The sequence below is a fragment of the Trichechus manatus genome, unplaced genomic scaffold (assembly GCF_000243295.1).
Source record: "Trichechus manatus latirostris isolate Lorelei unplaced genomic scaffold, TriManLat1.0 scaffold00038, whole genome shotgun sequence".
Classification (NCBI taxonomy): Eukaryota; Metazoa; Chordata; class Mammalia; order Sirenia; family Trichechidae; genus Trichechus; species Trichechus manatus.
This window is the reverse complement of record NW_004443974.1, coordinates 13,428,712-13,447,614: the sequence shown is the minus strand read 5'-3', so window position 1 is coordinate 13,447,614 and position 18,903 is coordinate 13,428,712. Positions and strand designations below refer to the sequence as shown.

Sequence of the window (18,903 nt, the reverse complement as noted above, 5' to 3'; positions counted from 1 at the left end):
GTGAGAATAACAGCACAATTGGAAGAGCGTAGTCAATGTCACTGAACTGTGCATGTAGAAATTTTTGAAATGGTATATCTTTGGCTATGCGTATTTTCACCAAAAAACAAGGTTGAGAAGTTAGAAGGGTTGATATGTTGTGGGGTTGTTAACCAATGTCATAAAACAACATGTGTACTACTGTTTCATGAGAAAGTATTTTTTCTGTAAGCCTTCACCTGAAGTACAGTAAAAAATAAAAATAAAAAAAAATAAGTGTTCATTGCACAACATGACAAACATAATTAATTTACTGAATTGTACGTGAAGAATGCTGAAAAGGCAAATAACTTGTTACATTCATATTTACCACAATAAAAAAAAATGTTCATTTCAGCATAGTTTGTAATGGCAAGAAATGAAAACACTAATCAGTGGGGGCCAGCTAAATAAATGATGCTCCACTCCCACAAAAGTTCAGCAAGTGGCCAAGGGAAACAGTGAGACTGGAACAAGCACAGAAAGACATTCAGGGTGTTAAGTGGAAAGGGAATGATATAAAACAGTATGTGGTATACACAGCATGATTTCAATTTTGTAAAAACAGAATTCCTATTTTAAAGCTGAAAAAAACAGACAATTATTAACAGTGGATTGAGTTTGTGGGGACTGAGATCATGAAAGTTTTGTTTCCTAAATATGTGTATAATGTTTGAATTTTTTCCAATGAGCATGTTATAGCTTTTGTGATCAGACAGGGTAAAAAAAAACAAAAGATTCACATTTACAAATGTTCTAATGAACAAATAACTGGAAAATAAAATAAAATAGAAATAGTATTTACAATAACATAAAAAAAATCAAAGTTAGAAATAGATAGTGGTGATGGCTGCATAACACTGTGAATGTAATTAGTGCCACTGAGTTGTACATTTAAAATGGTTAAAATGGCAAATTTTATGTTATATATATTTTATCACAATAAAATTAAAAATTAGAAAAAAAGCCAAAGACCCAGGAATAAATTTAACAAAAGATGTACAAGGCCTGTACTCTGAAAATTACAAAACACTGATGAGAGACATTAAAGTCGACTGAAATGGAGAAATATACCATGTCAGTGGATTAGAAGAATCAATATTAAGATTGTCCCAAACTGATCTATAGATTCAACACAATCTTGATCAAAATCCCAGCAGGGTTTTTGTGTGTGTGTGTATAAAGTTACAAGCTGCCTCTAAAATTTATATGGAAATGCAAAAGCCGAGACAATCTTGAAGAAGAAAAGCTAAGTTGAAGTGAACAACTTCACTACCGTATTTCAAGACCTGCCATAAGGCTACAGTAATCAAAACACTGTGGTATTGGTTCAAGAATAGATATACAGAATAATGGAAGAGAACAGAGTTCAGAAATAGTCACCTGACTTTCGACAAAGACACCAATACACAACGACAAGGAAAGGAAAATTTTTTTAACAAATAGTGCTGGAATAACTGGATATTCATATAGGAAAAAATGAATTGAACTCTACCTTATACTATGCAGAAGTATTAAGATGGATAAGAGACATAAAAATAACTACAGATGAGAAAATCGAGACTAAGAAAAGTTAAGCAACTTGTCCAGTGCCACCTGCTATAAAGTGGCAGAACTGGATACAATCCCCAAAGCCTGAGTTCCTAACCTCTGCTAAAAAGGGGTAGTGTTGGGACACTGGGTTTAGAAAGTGCCCACTGTTGTTTCTGAAGCTGCACTACTTTGAGAAGTTAAAAACAAGTATTAACTATAGTTTCATTAAGTATATCAATTTGGTATTGCTATTGTTAATAACAAGCCTGTCTGTCTTGGTGCTCAGGGCCATTCATCCTTGGCCGAGCGCTGGAACTGTTGCCAGCCCATCAGGACCCTCAGCTAACCTGGCCAAGCTGAGTCCTTGTCAAGCACTGCTGGCTTCCCCAGCTTCTCCAAGGGGGACAGGACAGGGCTCACCATACCTGCCTCCTGCTCCCTTTCTCCCTCCCTCCTTCCACTGAGCTCACCTAAGGGTCCGGCAGGGCACTTTCCCCTCCTTCACCAGTTGCAGGGCCTCCTCGTAGGCAGCCGCAGGCCTGGAGAGTGGGATCGGGTAATCTCCAGTCTGCAGGGACTCAAAGAGCTGGGGAGGCGGAGGATGCAGAGGATGAGGAAGGAGGGCTGTCAGAGCCTCGTAAGCTGTATCAGTCTGCCAGCAGAGGACAACCTAGGGGCTTCCCCCTGCACTGCCAGTCTCTCAGAGGGTATGTCAGAAGGAGCACTAACCCAAAGCAGGAGGGTGACTGAGTAACCTGGAGCAGGTCGCCACTCCCTCCTGGCCTCAGCATCCCCATTTCCAGGGCCCCTTCCCGAAAGGACTATTTACTGTCCTCAGGCAAAGGACCGCCAGGCCTGACACGTGGTCTTGACAGGACACTAATGCCAAACAGTGGGCATGGATGTCTGAAGAAGGGTGAGGTCAGTGTGGGCTGCAGCAGTTGAGGGCTGGGGACCTTTGCTCTCATCCACAGGACCTAAGATCCTTGGCTTCCCAGGCCACCTCCTCTTTGGAAAGTACACTGAGTCCCCAGGGAGCAGCACTTGGTGACTGCCAAATTCTACTCCCATCAGAGGAAATGCCTCACTTTCCCACGACCTACTGCTCGCCCTGCTGGCCTCCACAGGAACCTCAGCCTTCAACCCATCCCTGGCTCTGGGAGACGTGAGGTGGAATCAGCCCTCCCTCTGCCCTGGTCACCTCGGTGGCTGAGAAGAAGGAATCCTCTGAGGTCAGGCTGTCCTCATCATCGGCCTGGAGATGCAGTGAGCCCTCAGTCAGGGGCAGCATGAGGGTCCTCTCTGGAAGGGGAAGGGCTTGGCTGAGACTTCCTCACAGAGCTTTCTAGAATCCAGGTATGCAAAGCCTACCAACACCGGATCTATGGAGGTTCTGCCTGGGATGGTTGATGCTGATGCTCACAGAGTGCCTCTTTATTGAGTACTTCTGTGTGAAGACACTGGGCTATCACCTCAAATTAATTATCTCCTTCAAGCCTCACAACATCATGAGATGGACACACGATCATCCCCACTTCACAGGTGGGGACACTGAGACATAGGCTGGTGAGGGGCTGGCCCATGCTCACACTGATGGACCCTGAGGCCTGGTGGCCCCTGAGTTCTGCAGCCGGTGGAGACACTGCTGTGCTATAGCCCTGGGCAACTCATGCCCCCTTCCTGACAAGGCAAAACTTAGCCATTGATACCAAAGGGCTCAAAGGAGTCTGTGGGCCACTCACTTGGCGTCTCTGCCTCCTCCAGCTCAGAGGCTGAAGGGTTTGGACCTTTGTAGGTGGCTAGGAAATGTTTGTCAAATAAACAAAGACCACAGACCCACAGTGGGCCACCGTGAATGCCCCACCAGCCCAAGAAGGAGCCTTTCTCTGCCACATGAGGAGGCCAGAGGAAGGACAATTTCCCCAACAGGCAGAGCCACACTGAGGCCACGTGGGGAGAAACCACGGGGGCACACGTAGCCTTGGCCAACCCGCTCCCCTTTCTGGGTCTGTGTCCCCACCAGTAAAGCCAGGGAGCCTGACCCTCAGGAGAGCCTCCAGACAGGGCCATGTGTTACAGTCACAGCACAGGGCGTGGTACACAGTGGGCACTAGGAGAACACTGGTTGCTTGGCTGAATGACTTCATTCACACTTGATGATGTCATACTCCTTTACCTCAATGGGGCCAACAATGGGACCTCTGTTCTTAGCCCTGTGGCCTGCTTTGGGTTAATCTCTACGTGAGGCACCCCTCAGCCCGCCCAGTGCCTGCCCAGAAGCCAGCAGGTTAGTAGGACAGTCAGTGCTCAACCCAAATGCCCAGAAACACCATTGGGGGGTGCTAACAAACCCCAGGGCCTGCTCCCAGTGGGATGGGACAAGGAGTGCTGGCCAGGGACTCCCAGGCCTCCTCCTAGCTCCGTTCCTACCTGCCACGTATAATGGCATGTCTCTGTCCCCTGCTGGGCCTCAGTTTCCCCACCTGTGCAATAAGGCACTAGAGAAGATGAAGTCTGAGGGCCCTGAGAATTCTGACTTGTCTGATCCACTGACTCCAGTCCCCCCTTGGTTCTCTCACCGCCCCTCTGTGGGTCCTGGGCCAGCTCACCAAGATCCAGCAGCATGCTGTCCGATGGGAAGGTGGAGCCAAACTCCTCCTGCAGGTGGTAGGCACGGTGCAGCAGCGACTCCAGCTTCTCTGCAAACTCCCTTCGTTGTGACTCCGGCTTTGTGGAAAGCAATGGCCGTCAACCCAGACCCTCCAAGCTCCCCAAGGGAATGGCCTCATCCCTCACCACTGACACGGCCCGAGCCCCAGGCCCCTGGGGAAGGAGGAGAAGGCTCTGTGGCACAGGAGCCAACAGCCTAGGTGCTAGACCTGCACTGGTCAGTACAGGAGCCGCCTGCCACACGATGTGATCAAGCAGTTGAAATAAGGCCAGTCCAAGCTGACATGTGCCATTAAGTGTAAATTATGTGGTCTTGGTCACCAGATTTCAAAGACTCAGCACAAAAAAAAGAATGTAAAACAACTCATTAGTAATTTTTAATACTGATTACATGTTGAAGTGATAATATTTAGGGCATATTAGCGTATACAAAATATATTATTAAAATCAATTTTGCCTGCTTCTTTTTGTTTTTTAATGTGGCTTCTAGAAAAATCTAAATTAGATCTGTGGCTCACAAACAGACATGGGTTCAAATCTTGACCTGGGCAACTAACTTCCCCATTCTGAGCCTCAGTTTCCTTATCTGTCAACTGAGATAAGAATGACTGCTTTATAGGGCTTCAGGGAAAATTTAAGAGATAGAGTATGTAACGTACTTCACACAAGACTGCCTCATGGCAATGATCATTAAGTGATTTAACTATTGTTATTATTACTATAATAGGAGTACGATTAGAAGCCCAGAAAGAGCTGGGTTCAAATCCCACTATCATATATTAACTGTATGTGCCAGGAAAATATTTCACTTCTGAGCCTCAGTTGCCTCCTCTGTAGACTGGGGACAACAGTATGCGTCTCGTGAAGCACAGTGTTTGGTGCACAGGGAGCAGCAACAAGCAGTTAACAGTTGTTACTATGTTGCTGGGATGCCAAGTGAAGAGAACTCCAGTCCCATGCAGGTCTGGGGCCACAGCCAGCAGCTCCCAAGGCTGGGCAATGAAAGGACAGCTGCTTGGGGAGGGCATGGATGGCAGGAAAGTACTTTGCAGAGAAGCCTGAGTGGGCCTTTGCTGAAGGTGGGGGGTTGCTTGGACTGTGAAGTTCACCTGGAACTTCCCTCCAAGGAGCACGCAGCATCTTGTAGCCTCAATGACTTCCTTGCTGCCCTGGGGCCTCCAAGGCTGAGGTGTGGGAAGAAAGAGGCACTTCTCAGTCAACCCCAGGAACTTCCGGGCTGAGAGGTGAGACTCGGGCGGGCCCAATTCTATCTTCCACGGAGGCTGCCAGATCCTGCACCTGCAGGTAACTGGACCCCGAGGAGGAGACAAGGGCCAGCTCCGGTCTGAGGCCACTGGGAAGGAGGAGCTGGAAGAGCTCAGAGAGTACAGTAACAGTGGAAATGGCTGCTACTCACTGAGCACACACCTTGGACCAGGTATCTCATCATCGTACTCATCATTCAGCCAAGTGCCTGGTCCAGGTCACCCAGCTACAGCCTGGCAGAGTCGAGATTCAACCCTAGGCCTGTAAGACCCCAGGCCCACTGGCCGCAGCTGCGGCAGTGCCAGGCCCCGCCCATGAGGCTGGTGGAGCCTGCAGCTTTAGCAGAGATCAATACTGCCCTGAAGTCAAAGTCAAGCTATAGGCTTCTCATGATGAAAGTTTATGTCCATGTAAAATATGAAAGGAAAGCTAAAGTGAAAGAAGGTAAGCTACAAAAGATTATGGGCACTGTGATCCCATGTTTGTGTAAAAACACTAAGTATATAAAATATACTCTTTAACACAACATAACAGCAAAGTCTGGGAGACACACCCCAATATAAGAGGTACCATCTCTAGGTTGTGAGATTTTTTTCTTTTTTCTTGTCTGTGGCTTTCATTTGGGGAGACGATTACATGTGGGCTTTGAGTCTTGCCGTGCCATTCACCAGCTGTGGTATCTTGGACTGACCATTTCTACTCTCTGTGACTCAGTTTATCCATCTGCAAAGGGTGATGATGATGATAATACCCACTCCCCTTGGGCTGTGCTGTCTTCCACCCTGAATGGCCTCTGGCAACCTTTCCGTCTGACCCCTGGAGCCTAAAAGACCACCGAAAACAAGCTGACACTCTTCACACTGTGCCCGTGAATTGCTTTGGTGGCTACAAAGGATGCCATCATAGTTTTTATCTCAGGGGTCTGGAGCTCTGATCTGCTCCAAGGATGAAGCCTGACCACAGAACTCTGCCATCAGCATGCTCCTCCCTGGCACCATGCAGGACCGGGCAGAGAGAGTGACAGGCCTTGTGCAGTCCCAACTGCAGTCCCCACGTTGAAGGAAGGACAGTGCTGACAAGCTGGGATAGGTGTACTCCCCTCATGAATAAAAAGGATGATCTGTTTAAAAGAAATGTAAATCCTAAGCTCACAAAATGGAGCTGTGGAACATTAAAAATAAGAACGGTAAGAATATAATGACATTTAAACCACATTAAAAAAAAATCCACATCATCTCACCACCCGAGGTTGACACTTGTTACATTGAGGTGTCTCTCAGACTTTATTCTTAGACTGTGTTCAAGTATCTATTTAATAAATCTAATGTTTTTTATATAAACATGGGATTATGCTGTGCATACTCTTTTGCACATTAACAAGCTGTGCAAGATGTTTTTTTAAATTGTGCTTTAAGTGAAAGTTTACAGTTCAAGTTAGTTTCTCATACAAAAATTTATAGACACATTGTTGTGACCCTAGCTGCTCTCCCTATACTGTGACAGCGCACTCCTCCTTTCCACCCATGTCCATTCAACCAGCTCCTGTCCCTTTTTGCCTTCTGATCTCACCTCCGGACAGGAGCTGCCCACTTAGTCTCATGTATCTACCTGAGCTAAGACGCACTCTCTTCACAAGTATCATTTTAAGTCTTATAGTCCAGTCTAATCTCTGTCTGAAGAGCTGGCTTCGGAAATGATTTCAGTTCAGGGCTAACAGAGAGTCTGGGGGCCGTGTCTTCCAGGGTCCCTCCAGTCTCAGTCAGACCATTAAGTCTGATCTTTTTACTAGAATTTGAGTTCTGCACCCCACTTCTCTCCTGCTCCGTCAGGGACTCTCTGTTGTGTTCCCTATCAGGGCAGTCACTGGTGGTAGCCAGGCACCATCTAGTTCTTCTGGTTTCAGGCTGATGGAGTCCTTGGTTCAAAATGTATTGTTAAATGAAAAAAACAAGGAACAGAACTGCATGCAATAGGCCCCAATTTTTTTAAGGATAAATGTGTTATTCTAGTTATTAAAAAAATTGGAAGAATGAACAGCAAACTCTTTAGAAAAGAATGTTAGTAGAAAGAAATCAGGTAATAAAACTATATCTACTAGATATATCAAGACCTTGGTTTTATTGGTTAAAAAAAAAAATTATAGCCCCTACTTCACACCACATACAAAAATCAACTCAAAACGGTTCACAGACCTAAATGTAAGAGCTAATGCTATAAAACTCCTGGAAAAAAACTTAAGAGTATATCTTCATGACCTTGGGCTAGGCAATGGTTTCTTAGATATGACACCAAAAGCATAAATGACATAATAAAAAAATAGATAAACTGCAATTCAACAAAATTAAAAACTTTTGTGTTTGAAAGGACACTATCAAGAAAGTGAAAAGACGACTCACAGGATGGGAGAAAATATTTGCAGATCATATACCTGATAGCAGAATATATACAGAACTCTTACGACTGAATAATAAAAAGAAAAATTAAAAAATAGGTAAAAGATCTAAATAGACATTTCTCCAGAGAAGATATACAAATGACCGATACGCACATGGAAAGATGTTCAACATCTTTAGTTATCAAGGAAATGCAAATCAAAACCACAATGAAACACCACTTCATACCCACTAGAATGGCTATATTCAAAAAGACAGAAAATTACAAGTGTTGGTAAAGATGTAAAGAAATTAGAACCCTCATACACTGCTGGCTGGGAATGTAAAATGGTGCTGTTGCTTTAGAAAACAGTCTGGTGGTTCCTCCCATGCCAGGGTAAGAGGGGACACAGGGGGAGAATGCCTACCTCAGATAGCACCTCTGAAGCCATCTCTGGATTCTGGAGGCTGTCCCCCGGTGTGGGGGTGCTGCTGCTCTCCCCTCTCTGCCCCACGCTCAGAGCCTGCTCCCACTTCTGCAGAGCCTCCTCGAATAGCTCCATGCCTGAGCACAGGCAGGAGAGAAGGGAGAGTCAGGCCCCCAGCAGAGAAAGAGCTGCCTGGCCCCGCACAGCACCACTCAGGAGGGGGCTCAGAACAGTGAGGAGACAAGAGGGCAGAGAAGGACAAGAGCCCGGCAAGGGGGTGGGCCAGGTCCTGATCCCTTTTTCAGGGTTTATCAGTTTATAGGCCTTCATTCGGACCAGACTGGTTCCTGGAGACTGTCCCCTGCTCAGAAACGGATGGGAACCATGATGTGGGTAGAGACAAAATGGCACCTAAAATGTCCTGAGCCCGGCCTGGGCACCGGGAGGAGGCCATTCCTCCCACCTCCACCCCAAGAAAGCCCAGAGGCCAGCCTCCGGGCCTTACCTTGCATGTAGAGGCTTTCAGCATTGCCATCGTTGGCGGCCACAGATTCTTCCATTCCTTTGGCATCCCATGGTCCCAAGCAGGCTGCCATGGGGCTAGATGAGTTCACTGCCACCATCTGGGTGCCAAGCAGCGCAGGGACCCGAGAGCATGGAGTGAGGCCTTCCCAGGCCCACTGCAGGATCCCTCTGAGCCCTCCCCATGCCCTCTCCAAATACCATCCCTGAACTAGCCCCTGGCCATAGCATCCAAGCCCCTAACACAGCTGGTTCCACAAACTCCAAGTGCCTGATGATGCCTCACAGAAACTGCCTAAGTGGGAAGAAACACTAAAGCCAACAGCTGGCCCGGAAACCAGCAGCCTCTGATAAATCCCACCCTGAGCCCAGCTGCTGATCAGCACTACCCACTCCCTACTCTGGGACTCCTCTACTCGTCTGACAAGAAGGACTGAGACAGCAGCCATTACAGGCTGGGCCAGGCGTAAGGGCCACAGCCATCATCACACACCCTCCCAGGCTGTGGGCTCCTCCAGGACAAGAACCTTCTATCGCCCGCCTTTGTGTCCCTAGGGCAGTGCCTGGCCCAGAGCTGGGGCTTTGGGCTTTCTGACTGAATTAATAACTGGATGAATGAACAAACCAAAAGCCATTCCCCAAGAGAAAATAAACGCCTTTTTATCTTATTTACCTCCATATCCCCAGTGCCTAACAGAGTCCCTGGCACAAAGCAGGTGCTTGCTCAATGTCTGATGAATGCATGAATAAAAGAACTTTCATAGATAAATATCTTCCCCAGGAGAACATAAACTTCTCTTCTGCATCTTATCCACCTTTCTCTCACCAATGCCTGGCACACACAAGTGATCAACAGAAATCTTTGAAAGCCTGAATGGATGGATGAATAGATGGGGGCATGGATGGATGGATGCATGGATGGAAGAATGAATGAATGAAACTTCTTCCTTCCTCTCCCTACCAGTCGACAAGCTTCCTGAGGGCAGAGACTAGGGCCTACTCAGGCACCCCAGCTGCAATGACAGGCACCCCAGCTGCCCCTGCCTGGCCTGGTGCCCCTAGCCCAGGTCCTCACCGAGGCCAAGCTGTGGGAAGAGCCTGAGTGCTTGCTGGGCTCGATGGAGGAAACGCCGCTGAGCGTGTCGTTGCTCTTGCTACTGGGGCTCTGTACTCTCCGGCTAGAGTAGCCTGTGAGGAACAGGAGGGCAGGGGTCATGGCAGGTTTCCCAACTAGCCTCTGCATATGCCATCCCCCACCTGGACCACCCTCCCCTTACCTCACATCTGAGCGCCAGTCCTGACTTACAAGTCAGGGTATGGTCAGAATACCCTGATGTCGTGTACATAGCAGAAGAGTGCTGGGCCCCTCCCTGTTTTCCTGCTCACTACTGTATCCCCAACACTCAGCACAGGGCCTGGGAAGGGCCCAGATCTGCCAGGATAAGCCTGAGAATGAGATCTGACTACTTCCCCACCTCCTTGTGTTGTTGATTGCATGACTGATTTAGAAGTCTCCTTGTTCCAAAAGAGATTTGAGGTCACAAATTTTTAAAATACACCAATGACTTTCTTCAAAAAGTAAGTGGGAAAAGTAGGAAAGGGACAAGGAGGTGGTACCAGACGGTGGCCGTGGCATAGTGTACACAGGCTCAAGGTCAGTGGTTCCAGGTCTCCAGCGGCCAGTACACGTCTCAGCAGCTGTTTGTACTTCTATTCTACTCTAGAAACTTATTTTTCCCATTGTAAAGATAAAATTTCCATTTTGCAATGATAATTCACAATTAAAATTCATTTTTAAAGAGACTTTTGCTTCTTAGAACAGCGTTTCTTTAAGAGAACGCCTTGCCTTGGAAAGAGAGCCACACGGTGTTCATGCACAGCAAACACTGGGTTTCTGGATTATGATTAACAGGGGACTGTGGGGAGTTACTGCTTTAAAAAAAAATCTAAATCTACATCAATCCATCTCTAGATATATACCTTTTTTTTTTTTAAAGTGTGATTCAGGTAGTTTACATAGCAAATTAGTTTCTCATTCAAAAATTTGTACACAAATTGTTTCCTAGCATTGGCTGCAATCCCACGTTGTGTCAACACTCTCCCTCTTTCCCTTTCCACCCCAGGTTCACTACGTCCATTCCTCCAGTTCTCCTGTCCCCTCCCGCCTTCTCATCTTTGTTCCTGGGCAGGTGTTGCCTATTTAATCTCCTACACTTAAGCGTGATCTAAGAAGCACACTCCTCACATGTGTTATTGTCTTATGGGCCTGCCTAATCTTTGGCTGAAAGATGAACTTCGGGAGTGGCTTCAAGTCTCAGTTAAAGAGTTTCCGGAGGCCAGAGTCTCGGGGGTTCCTCCAGTCTCCGTCAGACCAGTACGTCTGGTATTTTTTGTGAATTTGATCATTTGTTCTACATTTTTCTCTCACTCTGTCTAGGACCCTCTATTGTAATCCCAGTCAGAGCGGTAGGTAGTGGTAGCTGGGCAACATCTAATTCCTCTGGTCTCAGGGTCCTCTAGGCTGTGGTTCACACAGCCCATTAGTCCTTTGGACTAATTGCTCCCTTGGGTCTTTAGTGTTTTTCCCTCTCCTTTGCGCCAAACCAGAAGAGACTGATAGCTGTATCTAGATACATATATATATTACAATAAAAAATCAATTTAAAAAAGACAGTAAAAAAGGTAGGTATGTTACATAACACTTTTTTCTGTTTCTTAGTTCTTTCAAATGTTTAGGAATAAATCCCCAGAAAAAAATCTAAATCTAAACCAATCGATCTCTATCTGTACATCTGTATTTACAATTTTAAAATCAATTAAAAAAAAAAAGGGGGAGAGGGGACCACACCAGCAGCCACAAAACCAATCAGTGGCTGCCAGGGACTGAGGGTAGGGGAGAGGGGCTGACTAAAAGGGACATGGGGGAATTTACAGGGTGATGGAACAGTTCTTAACTGGTGGTATGTCTGTCAAAACTCATAGAACTATATGCTAAAAAGGGCAAATTTTACTGTACATAAATTAAACCTTAATTAAAAAAAAAAAGAAAAACCATATGGCTCAGTAACCATACAGCCCTTCCTATTCCTGAACCTGGGGAGACCTCCTTCCCTGGACTGAGGAGCCATGCCCCACCAGCCCCCTCTGGACCCAGGTACTCTCAAAGGGGTCAGTGAGAAGGAGACAATGAGAACAACCACAACAGCTTCCACTGACTGGGCGCATCACTCACCAAATCCTCACAATGACTCAAAGAAGGAGATGCCACTGTCATCCCCACTTCATAGATGGGAGGAACTCAGCTTGAAGATGGAAAATCACTTGCCGAGCTGGCATTTGAACCCAGGTCAGGCCCTTCCCCACCACCTCATACCCACCCACCTTTCTTCACCGATGGGACCTTCCTGGCCATCAGGATGGGGAGGGGCACCGTGCCTATCTGCTCTCCTCCCATCTCGGGGCCGACCTGCTTCTTCCTCCGTCGTCGTCTCTTCAGCTGGTGGGCGGCCAGGGCCAAGGTCAGGGTCCCTAGGGCTGTGGCAAAGAGGACCTTCCGCAGGCCAGGTGTCAACCGCAGCTGTGAGAATGCTGACTGCAGGAACAGAGGGAGGTGGCCAGGTTAGTCTCCCTAGGAAAGTCCCGAGGTAGATGGAGTGCCCCGCAGAGCACCTAATGGGCAGTGAGCACCCCAGGCACCCAGTGAATGGTTGAGAGGCAGCCACCTCCAGAAGGGGGCAAGACTAGCCTCTCTGAAATGTAGCCCAGAGAGTTCTAAAGAAGGGACACTCAAGACAGCAAAATGACAATGCCAAGGAGATCGCGTCCAGGGTCCACCAGGTGTCGCTAACACCATCAGTCATGATTGTATCAGCAGCGTTGACTGAGCGCCTACTATGCCAGGTACCACACTAGGACTTCACCTGAGTTACCTTTTGGCATCTCTACCATCTTCCAGATGAGGAAACTAAGGCTCACACAGGCTAACACACATATCCAAGGTTGACACAGTAAGAGACAGACATCGAACCCAGGTCTGCCAGATCCCAATTGCTTAATGACTCCATGAAGACAATGACATTCACTCCACCCCACTGTTCCATCTGCACATGTCCCACTGCTCCAGCCTCACCCTCTGCCCAAGTAGATTGGAAGCCACTCAGGTGGGGCTGCATCCCTCATTCCTGTTTCCCTAGTGCCTGGAAGTGTCGAGAGGCCTGATCAGCCACAAACATTTGTGTGTGGCAGGTGAGGCACTGCTGTCCCCTTTTATAGATCAAGAAACTGACGTGGAGAGTTCACATAGTCTTAGGGTAAAGAGTGGGCTCAGGGCCCCAGACTCCTGACCTAGTCTTTCTTCCCCCACTCAAAGAGATGACACCAGATGCTAGGACAGCAATAACAAGAACCCAGCTTTCCTAGATGCTGCAGGGCCCCTGGACTGAGTGGCTCAGGGTTTCATGGATCGATCCTTACCTGCCCAAACGTCGTGTACAGGAACACAGGGATCTCGGCCACCGTCATGGCCAGGGCCTGGATCATGGGCATGCCCTCGGTCCTCTGGAACGCCATGGCAGGACCAGCACCCCAGGCAAGAGCCCACAGGGCCAACGGCTTCCAAAAAGGATGTCTTCAACTGGCTGCTGGCTGGGTCCCAAGCACTATCCACACCCCAGAAGAACAGGGACACATAGACCACAGGGTCCCTCCACAGAGCTGGGAGGACAGATGGCCAAGTCAGACACAAGGAATTGTGCATGTGGGTGTGCAGAAATGCACACAGAGTGCCCTGGGGGATGAGGTGGCAGTGGAGCCTACATCTGGAATATTAGGCCTAGAATCAGGCCCCAGCCCTCCTACAACCGCCGGGAGGGAAACAGCCAAATGCCCCACAGACCTTCTGCCCACCATGAGCCCTGAGAGTGAAAGAAGCTCTCTAGGGTCCTGGGCCAAGAAGAGGACCCATGGCCTGGGAGATGGATAGGTCAGTCTCAACCTTGGGACTGTATGCCACACTTTCTCAACCTTTTTAAACCCATGGCCCTTTTGCTAAGCAAAAATCAGGGTCAGGCCCCTGACTGAGAATCATTACATCTTTTTAACCTTCTACAAAGCCAAAATCTTCCTGTAGACTGTATTACACACATTATTTCACTGAATCATTACAATTCTGTGAAGCAGATGCTAACTACCCACCTCCATTTTCCAATGAGGAAACTGACACTCAGAGAGGGTAAGTCAGGAGCACAAAGCTGATATATGGTGGAGTCAGGATTTGAACCAAGATCTATTGGTATACAGACTCTGTGGTCAACCCAACTCTTTCGCTAAACATGACACGGAGCAGGAAGGGGCAGCAGAACCCTGAACTACAAGGGCAGCTTTCCCCTGGGGCCTATTGAGACCCACCCCCGCCCCCCAGGATACCCCAATGGCCCATCCTAAGGCCAGGAAATAGGTAGCTTGATCACACACAGCCCAGTCCCAAAAACATTGCAGGATGCCCCCCAACCACCACCACCCAGCCCAAGGGTACCTTCAACAGCTCCTGGGATCTCAAGCAGAAGGAACACACAGGCCAGGGCAGACACTGTTTACCTGGGATGGCAGCCAAAGTCACTGGGCCAGCACAAGAAGTGACTTATCCCCAGTGAGTGGGAAGCAGGAACGATCCTATTGTCTAGCTCTAGGGCTGGGGCGTGTGTGTGGAGAGGGGTGGGGTACTGTTCTAGGACCAAGGTAACTGTCATCTTGTGAAGGGTAGGAGACATCCTGCCAGGAGGCTGCAGATTGAGCTACAGGACCTCCAGTGGTCAGGGCTCAGGCTAATATTATAAACAACCCCCATTCACCACCCAGCCTGGTCCAGGCCTCAGAGCAGAGGGAGGACAAGAACATTAGAGGATCAGCAGGTACTTACTATGGACCGGGCTTGGAACAGGCTCTCCACAAGGGCTTGTGTCTAGTCACTCACAGAACCCTTATAATAATTACTGTTTGTCTTAACAATGGGGAAACTGAGGCTGAGAGGTGAGCAACCTGACCAAGGTCACTGAGTAAATGCTCAAGCTGCAGTGTGACCTCAGCTCTGTGGGATCCCAAGGCTGCAGCAGTGTTTCCCCTGCCCTGCCTGCTACAACTGTCACTCTTCCCTCAACTATGCCACATGCCCCCGGGTGAGGAGCCCACAGAGAGCTACAAAGATGAGCCCGAGCACCAAAGTGAGACAGGGCTGAGAGGCAGGGACTGAGGCCTGGCATTTGTCTGCAGGAAAGTCAAGAGCAGTCTCTGCTGCTCCCACCAAGCAGAAAAGCAGCAAGTGCAAGGTAATAACACTGGCTCCCCAAGTCTGTTTTACTCCAGGGTTGGACCCAGGTCCAGCCTATCCACAGCCTACCTCCTCTCCATGATGACAAACCTAGGGCAATGACCTCCTCCATGTGGACACTTCTAATCCTGCCCTAGAACCTTCGGCGGGCACTTCCTCACTCCGAGCACTCCACAGCACTTACAACACCTTCAGCCTGGACATCCATGCTTTCCATCCTGGGTACCTCCTCCTCTGCCCTGGATTCCAATAATGACTGGCCTGAGTACCTCCTCATTCTGAACCTTGACCACAGCAATGTCCCCGGCCCCCCTTGAGCCATCCTCTGCCCAATCTCTTGTTCATTCCAGTCTGAGCACCTCTGCTGAACTGGGCATTGGGCACCTCCACCCACCCCACCTTCCCTGGAGCCCAGCCCTAGACCTCAGCAATATCCCCGATTCCAGAACCTGTTCATTCCATACTGGACATCTTGCGCAGTCCCCGGCCAGGCCATCTCCTCTTTTGCCTCGATCTGCAGAATATCCCTGGGGATAATGCAAGCACCCTCTGGCGCCCTCCACCTGCTCCTTCCATCCTGGGTACCTTCCTGGCCCAGGTACATGCGCCCCTACTGCCAACCCCCTCAACATTCCAGGCCGAGGCATCTCCTCACTGACCGAGGTACCTTCTCGTTCCACCCCCGCCCAGGGGCACCCTCTCGCGACGCCCACGCCCCGGGTACCTGCTCATACCAACCTGGACATCTTCTCAGTTCGGTCGGGCCCGGACACCTGCACCCCCGCCCAGGTCCAGCCCCTGCAAGTCACAGTCCCCGGCCTGGCTGCACTACCCGCTCGCCCGGCGGGCATAGCCCGGGACCACCACTCACCCGAGCTCCCATCGCTGTGGAAGGGCAGCGTCTCCTTCCTTCGCGCCCGCGCAACCAACCTCTGGGCCACCGCGGGGCGTGGCCTCGAACAGGGCCGCCCACTTCTCTGGCCAATGAGCGTCGCAAGGCCCCTCCGCGCCTCTTCGGCCTCGGGCCAATAGGTTGGGTCTCGGGCCAATAGGCTGGGTCACGTGACCGATCTGGCTTGAGTTTTTCTCGTCCTCACCCCGCCTCCTAAGTGTGGTTGAGGCGCGGAAGTGCTCTCTTCTCTCCGACGATTGGCCATTAGGATTAGATTGACACGGGCTGCTGGGTAGGACGGGACCACGCTTAAACGGGCGTAGGCGGGGCAATCAGGAATAGCATGTGGATACCAATGGCTCTTTCGAAGGAAACGTTGGCAGTGTGAGCCTTAAACTTTGGATGCTTTACGCCTGTCCGCCCCGACACGCACAAATTCTTCCTTCCTTTTAAGGCCCAGTTTTCAAATGCCACCGCCTCTCAGCTCCGGCAGCATCCTCTTAAACGCTTGCCACTCTCCACATTGTCTTGGAATTGTTTGCAAAAGTGCCTTATCTCCCCTACAACACACTATCTCCCTAAGAGTTGGGAGTGTGATTCAATTCGGACCACCCAACTGTGCCTTGCACCAAACACTGAGTTTGGAATCAGTCATACCTGAGTTGGTCTCAAGTTCTGCCACTTCAGCTCTCTGAAGTTTTCTAGTTTCCCTTGATGTAAAACGGGGATGGAATACCTGCTTTGCCTGAGTCACAAGGGCTTTGGTGGGGATCAAAAGATAACCATGTGGCAGCCCTTTCCTAACAGAAGAGCTGGCCACATCTCAGATTTTAAATTATAATTATCAGCAAGTCATTCACATTCCTGTATTCATTCAACAACAAACTAATGTTTTCTGTGCACCAGCCCCTGAGCTGGACACTGGCAGACAAGACGACTGGTGGTCCCAGGAAGTTCATAGTGTGTCCGGAGAAGCAGACACGTATTTACTATCTTGTGATAGGTGCTCTAACAGGGAGACCCTGGGGATGTGGAGTTACTAAGGAGATACCTAGGCTGGACCTCTTGCGGAGATGAGGAATTAAGGAAGGCTCCTAAAGAAAAGAAGTCCAAACAGAGACCTGAAGGATGAGCAGGAACAGCATGGGCTGTGCCCCAGAGGCAAGAGAGAACCTGGCATCTTTGACTCAGGGTGGCAGGAACCCAAGAGAGAGGGGAAATTGGCAGCTGATAAGGCCAAAGAAGGAGGAGCCAGATGTGGAGAAGAATGGTCTCCACAGCTGGGCTGCCTGGGTCCCAGGCTAGATCCATCACTTCCTCCCCTGTGACCATGGCCACTTAACTCCTCTAACCCTCAGCTTCCTCACCCCTAAAATGAAGATGATGGTGGTTTCTAAGCTGTTATGAGCATCTCAGGTGATTACCCACTTAAAAGTGCTCAGTGCTGGCCTGGCATGGGCTCAGGCCCACATTTGGCCATTACTATTAGTAAATCTTCACAGCCAAGTGGAGAGCTAGTTAAATAGGTGAAAGTTATAGACTGGTAGAGCTATAAGATCAGTGATAACTAGCATGTACTCACTCCTTTACCCTGTTGTGTTTTTCTTCCCAGAACTCATCACTTGGTATATTATATATTTGTTTGCCCATGAGGGAAGGGACCTTGTTTTGTTCACCGCTTCATCCCCAGCACCTAGAACAATGCCTGGCAAATAGTAGGTGCTCAACGTGAGTTATTGAATGAATGAACATATAACTATATTGACATGGGATGTTTAAAGAAATATGGCTGGTTGCTAGCTAAATGAATGATATGGTCAACTATAGACAGATACTGAGAGGTAAATCCATGATCAATACAGATGAATAGAAACACATAGAGACACAGAAACAACAAAGAGTTGATGGATTGCAGCTGTGCAGGTGGCATAAAAGTCGACGGTGACTCCGTATAGATAATAAATGCAGACCAGTGATTCTGAAGCTGGGGTGCACGTTAAATCACTTGGGTGCTTTCAAAAGCTCCCACCTGCCTGGGCCCCACTTGCACTGAGAGAACCAGGGCCTAGGGGTGAGACTGGGGTCTGGGTTTTGAACAAGCCCTGGGGGTGATTTGAGGCTTACCCCTGCACAGATAGGCTCGGTTAGGTGATGAGAAAGCAGGGTAAGTATAGAGAGATGACCAAAGTCAGCCATCCAAAGGACAGAGCCAGGGAGAAGGTACCAGTTCAGGTACCACGTGGTTAAAAGATGAAGCCCAGAGGCAGAGATGGGGAGAGGTGGAGACAGGTAGAAATTCCCTCCCAAACACCCTGGGAGGGAGTTATCTGTGGGCTAAGACCACCCCCTACCTGTCTGGGTTGTGAAGAGCTGTGTTCAAGGTCAGTACAGTACATGTTTGTGCCCCGAGGGCAGCCAAGCCCCTCCATTTTGACAGAAACCCAACCTTTGACCTCCCGACCATAGCCTCCTCTCTTCTCCTCAGGTGCGAGGCTCACGGGCCGAGGACCCGCTTCCTCCCCGCACATCCTCCCTTCCTAGCCTTGAAGGATGGATGAGTCCCCACCTGGCCCTCAGCTGTTAGTAGTGTCACCAAGGTCAGGGTCAGAAGAGTAGGAAGGCTGTAGAGGGCCAGGGCGGGGAACGCCAGAGAGATCCAGGGAAAAAGAGGCCGAGAAATAGGGAGACAGCGGGCACCACAGACAGGTGGCGGAGGGGCGGGGTGCGAATAGACAAAGGGAGAGGAAGAAGCTGGAGAGGCCAGCCCAGGTGGCGGCCGGGTGGCTGGCCGCTGCATCTGCGGTCGGCGGGCCGACTGGCGGGTGGACGCAAGGGGCAGCAGCGAGCACCTGCTGGCCGCCTCCAGGCCGCCTACCG

At 49.3% G+C, this 18,903-nt stretch overlaps 1 protein-coding gene across 1 annotated transcript in view; it reads right to left on the bottom strand.

Moving 5' to 3' along the window:
• MIGA2 (mitoguardin 2) overlaps positions 1–13,523 on the bottom strand; it is a 26,207-nt gene extending 12,684 nt beyond the window's left edge. Inside the window, exons 1-8 of the mRNA XM_023730801.1 lie at positions 13,283–13,523; positions 12,191–12,401; positions 9,885–9,997; positions 8,793–8,910; positions 8,288–8,424; positions 4,161–4,278; positions 2,753–2,853; positions 2,022–2,137 (exon numbers count right to left, since the gene is read on the bottom strand). Coding sequence (XP_023586569.1) covers positions 2,022–2,137; positions 2,753–2,853; positions 4,161–4,278; positions 8,288–8,424; positions 8,793–8,910; positions 9,885–9,997; positions 12,191–12,401; positions 13,283–13,378 — 1,010 coding nt within the window. The 5' untranslated portion in view covers positions 13,379–13,523. The remainder of the gene's footprint in view (positions 1–2,021; positions 2,138–2,752; positions 2,854–4,160; positions 4,279–8,287; positions 8,425–8,792; positions 8,911–9,884; positions 9,998–12,190; positions 12,402–13,282) is intronic.
• Between the last annotated feature and the right edge of the window lie 5,380 nt (positions 13,524–18,903).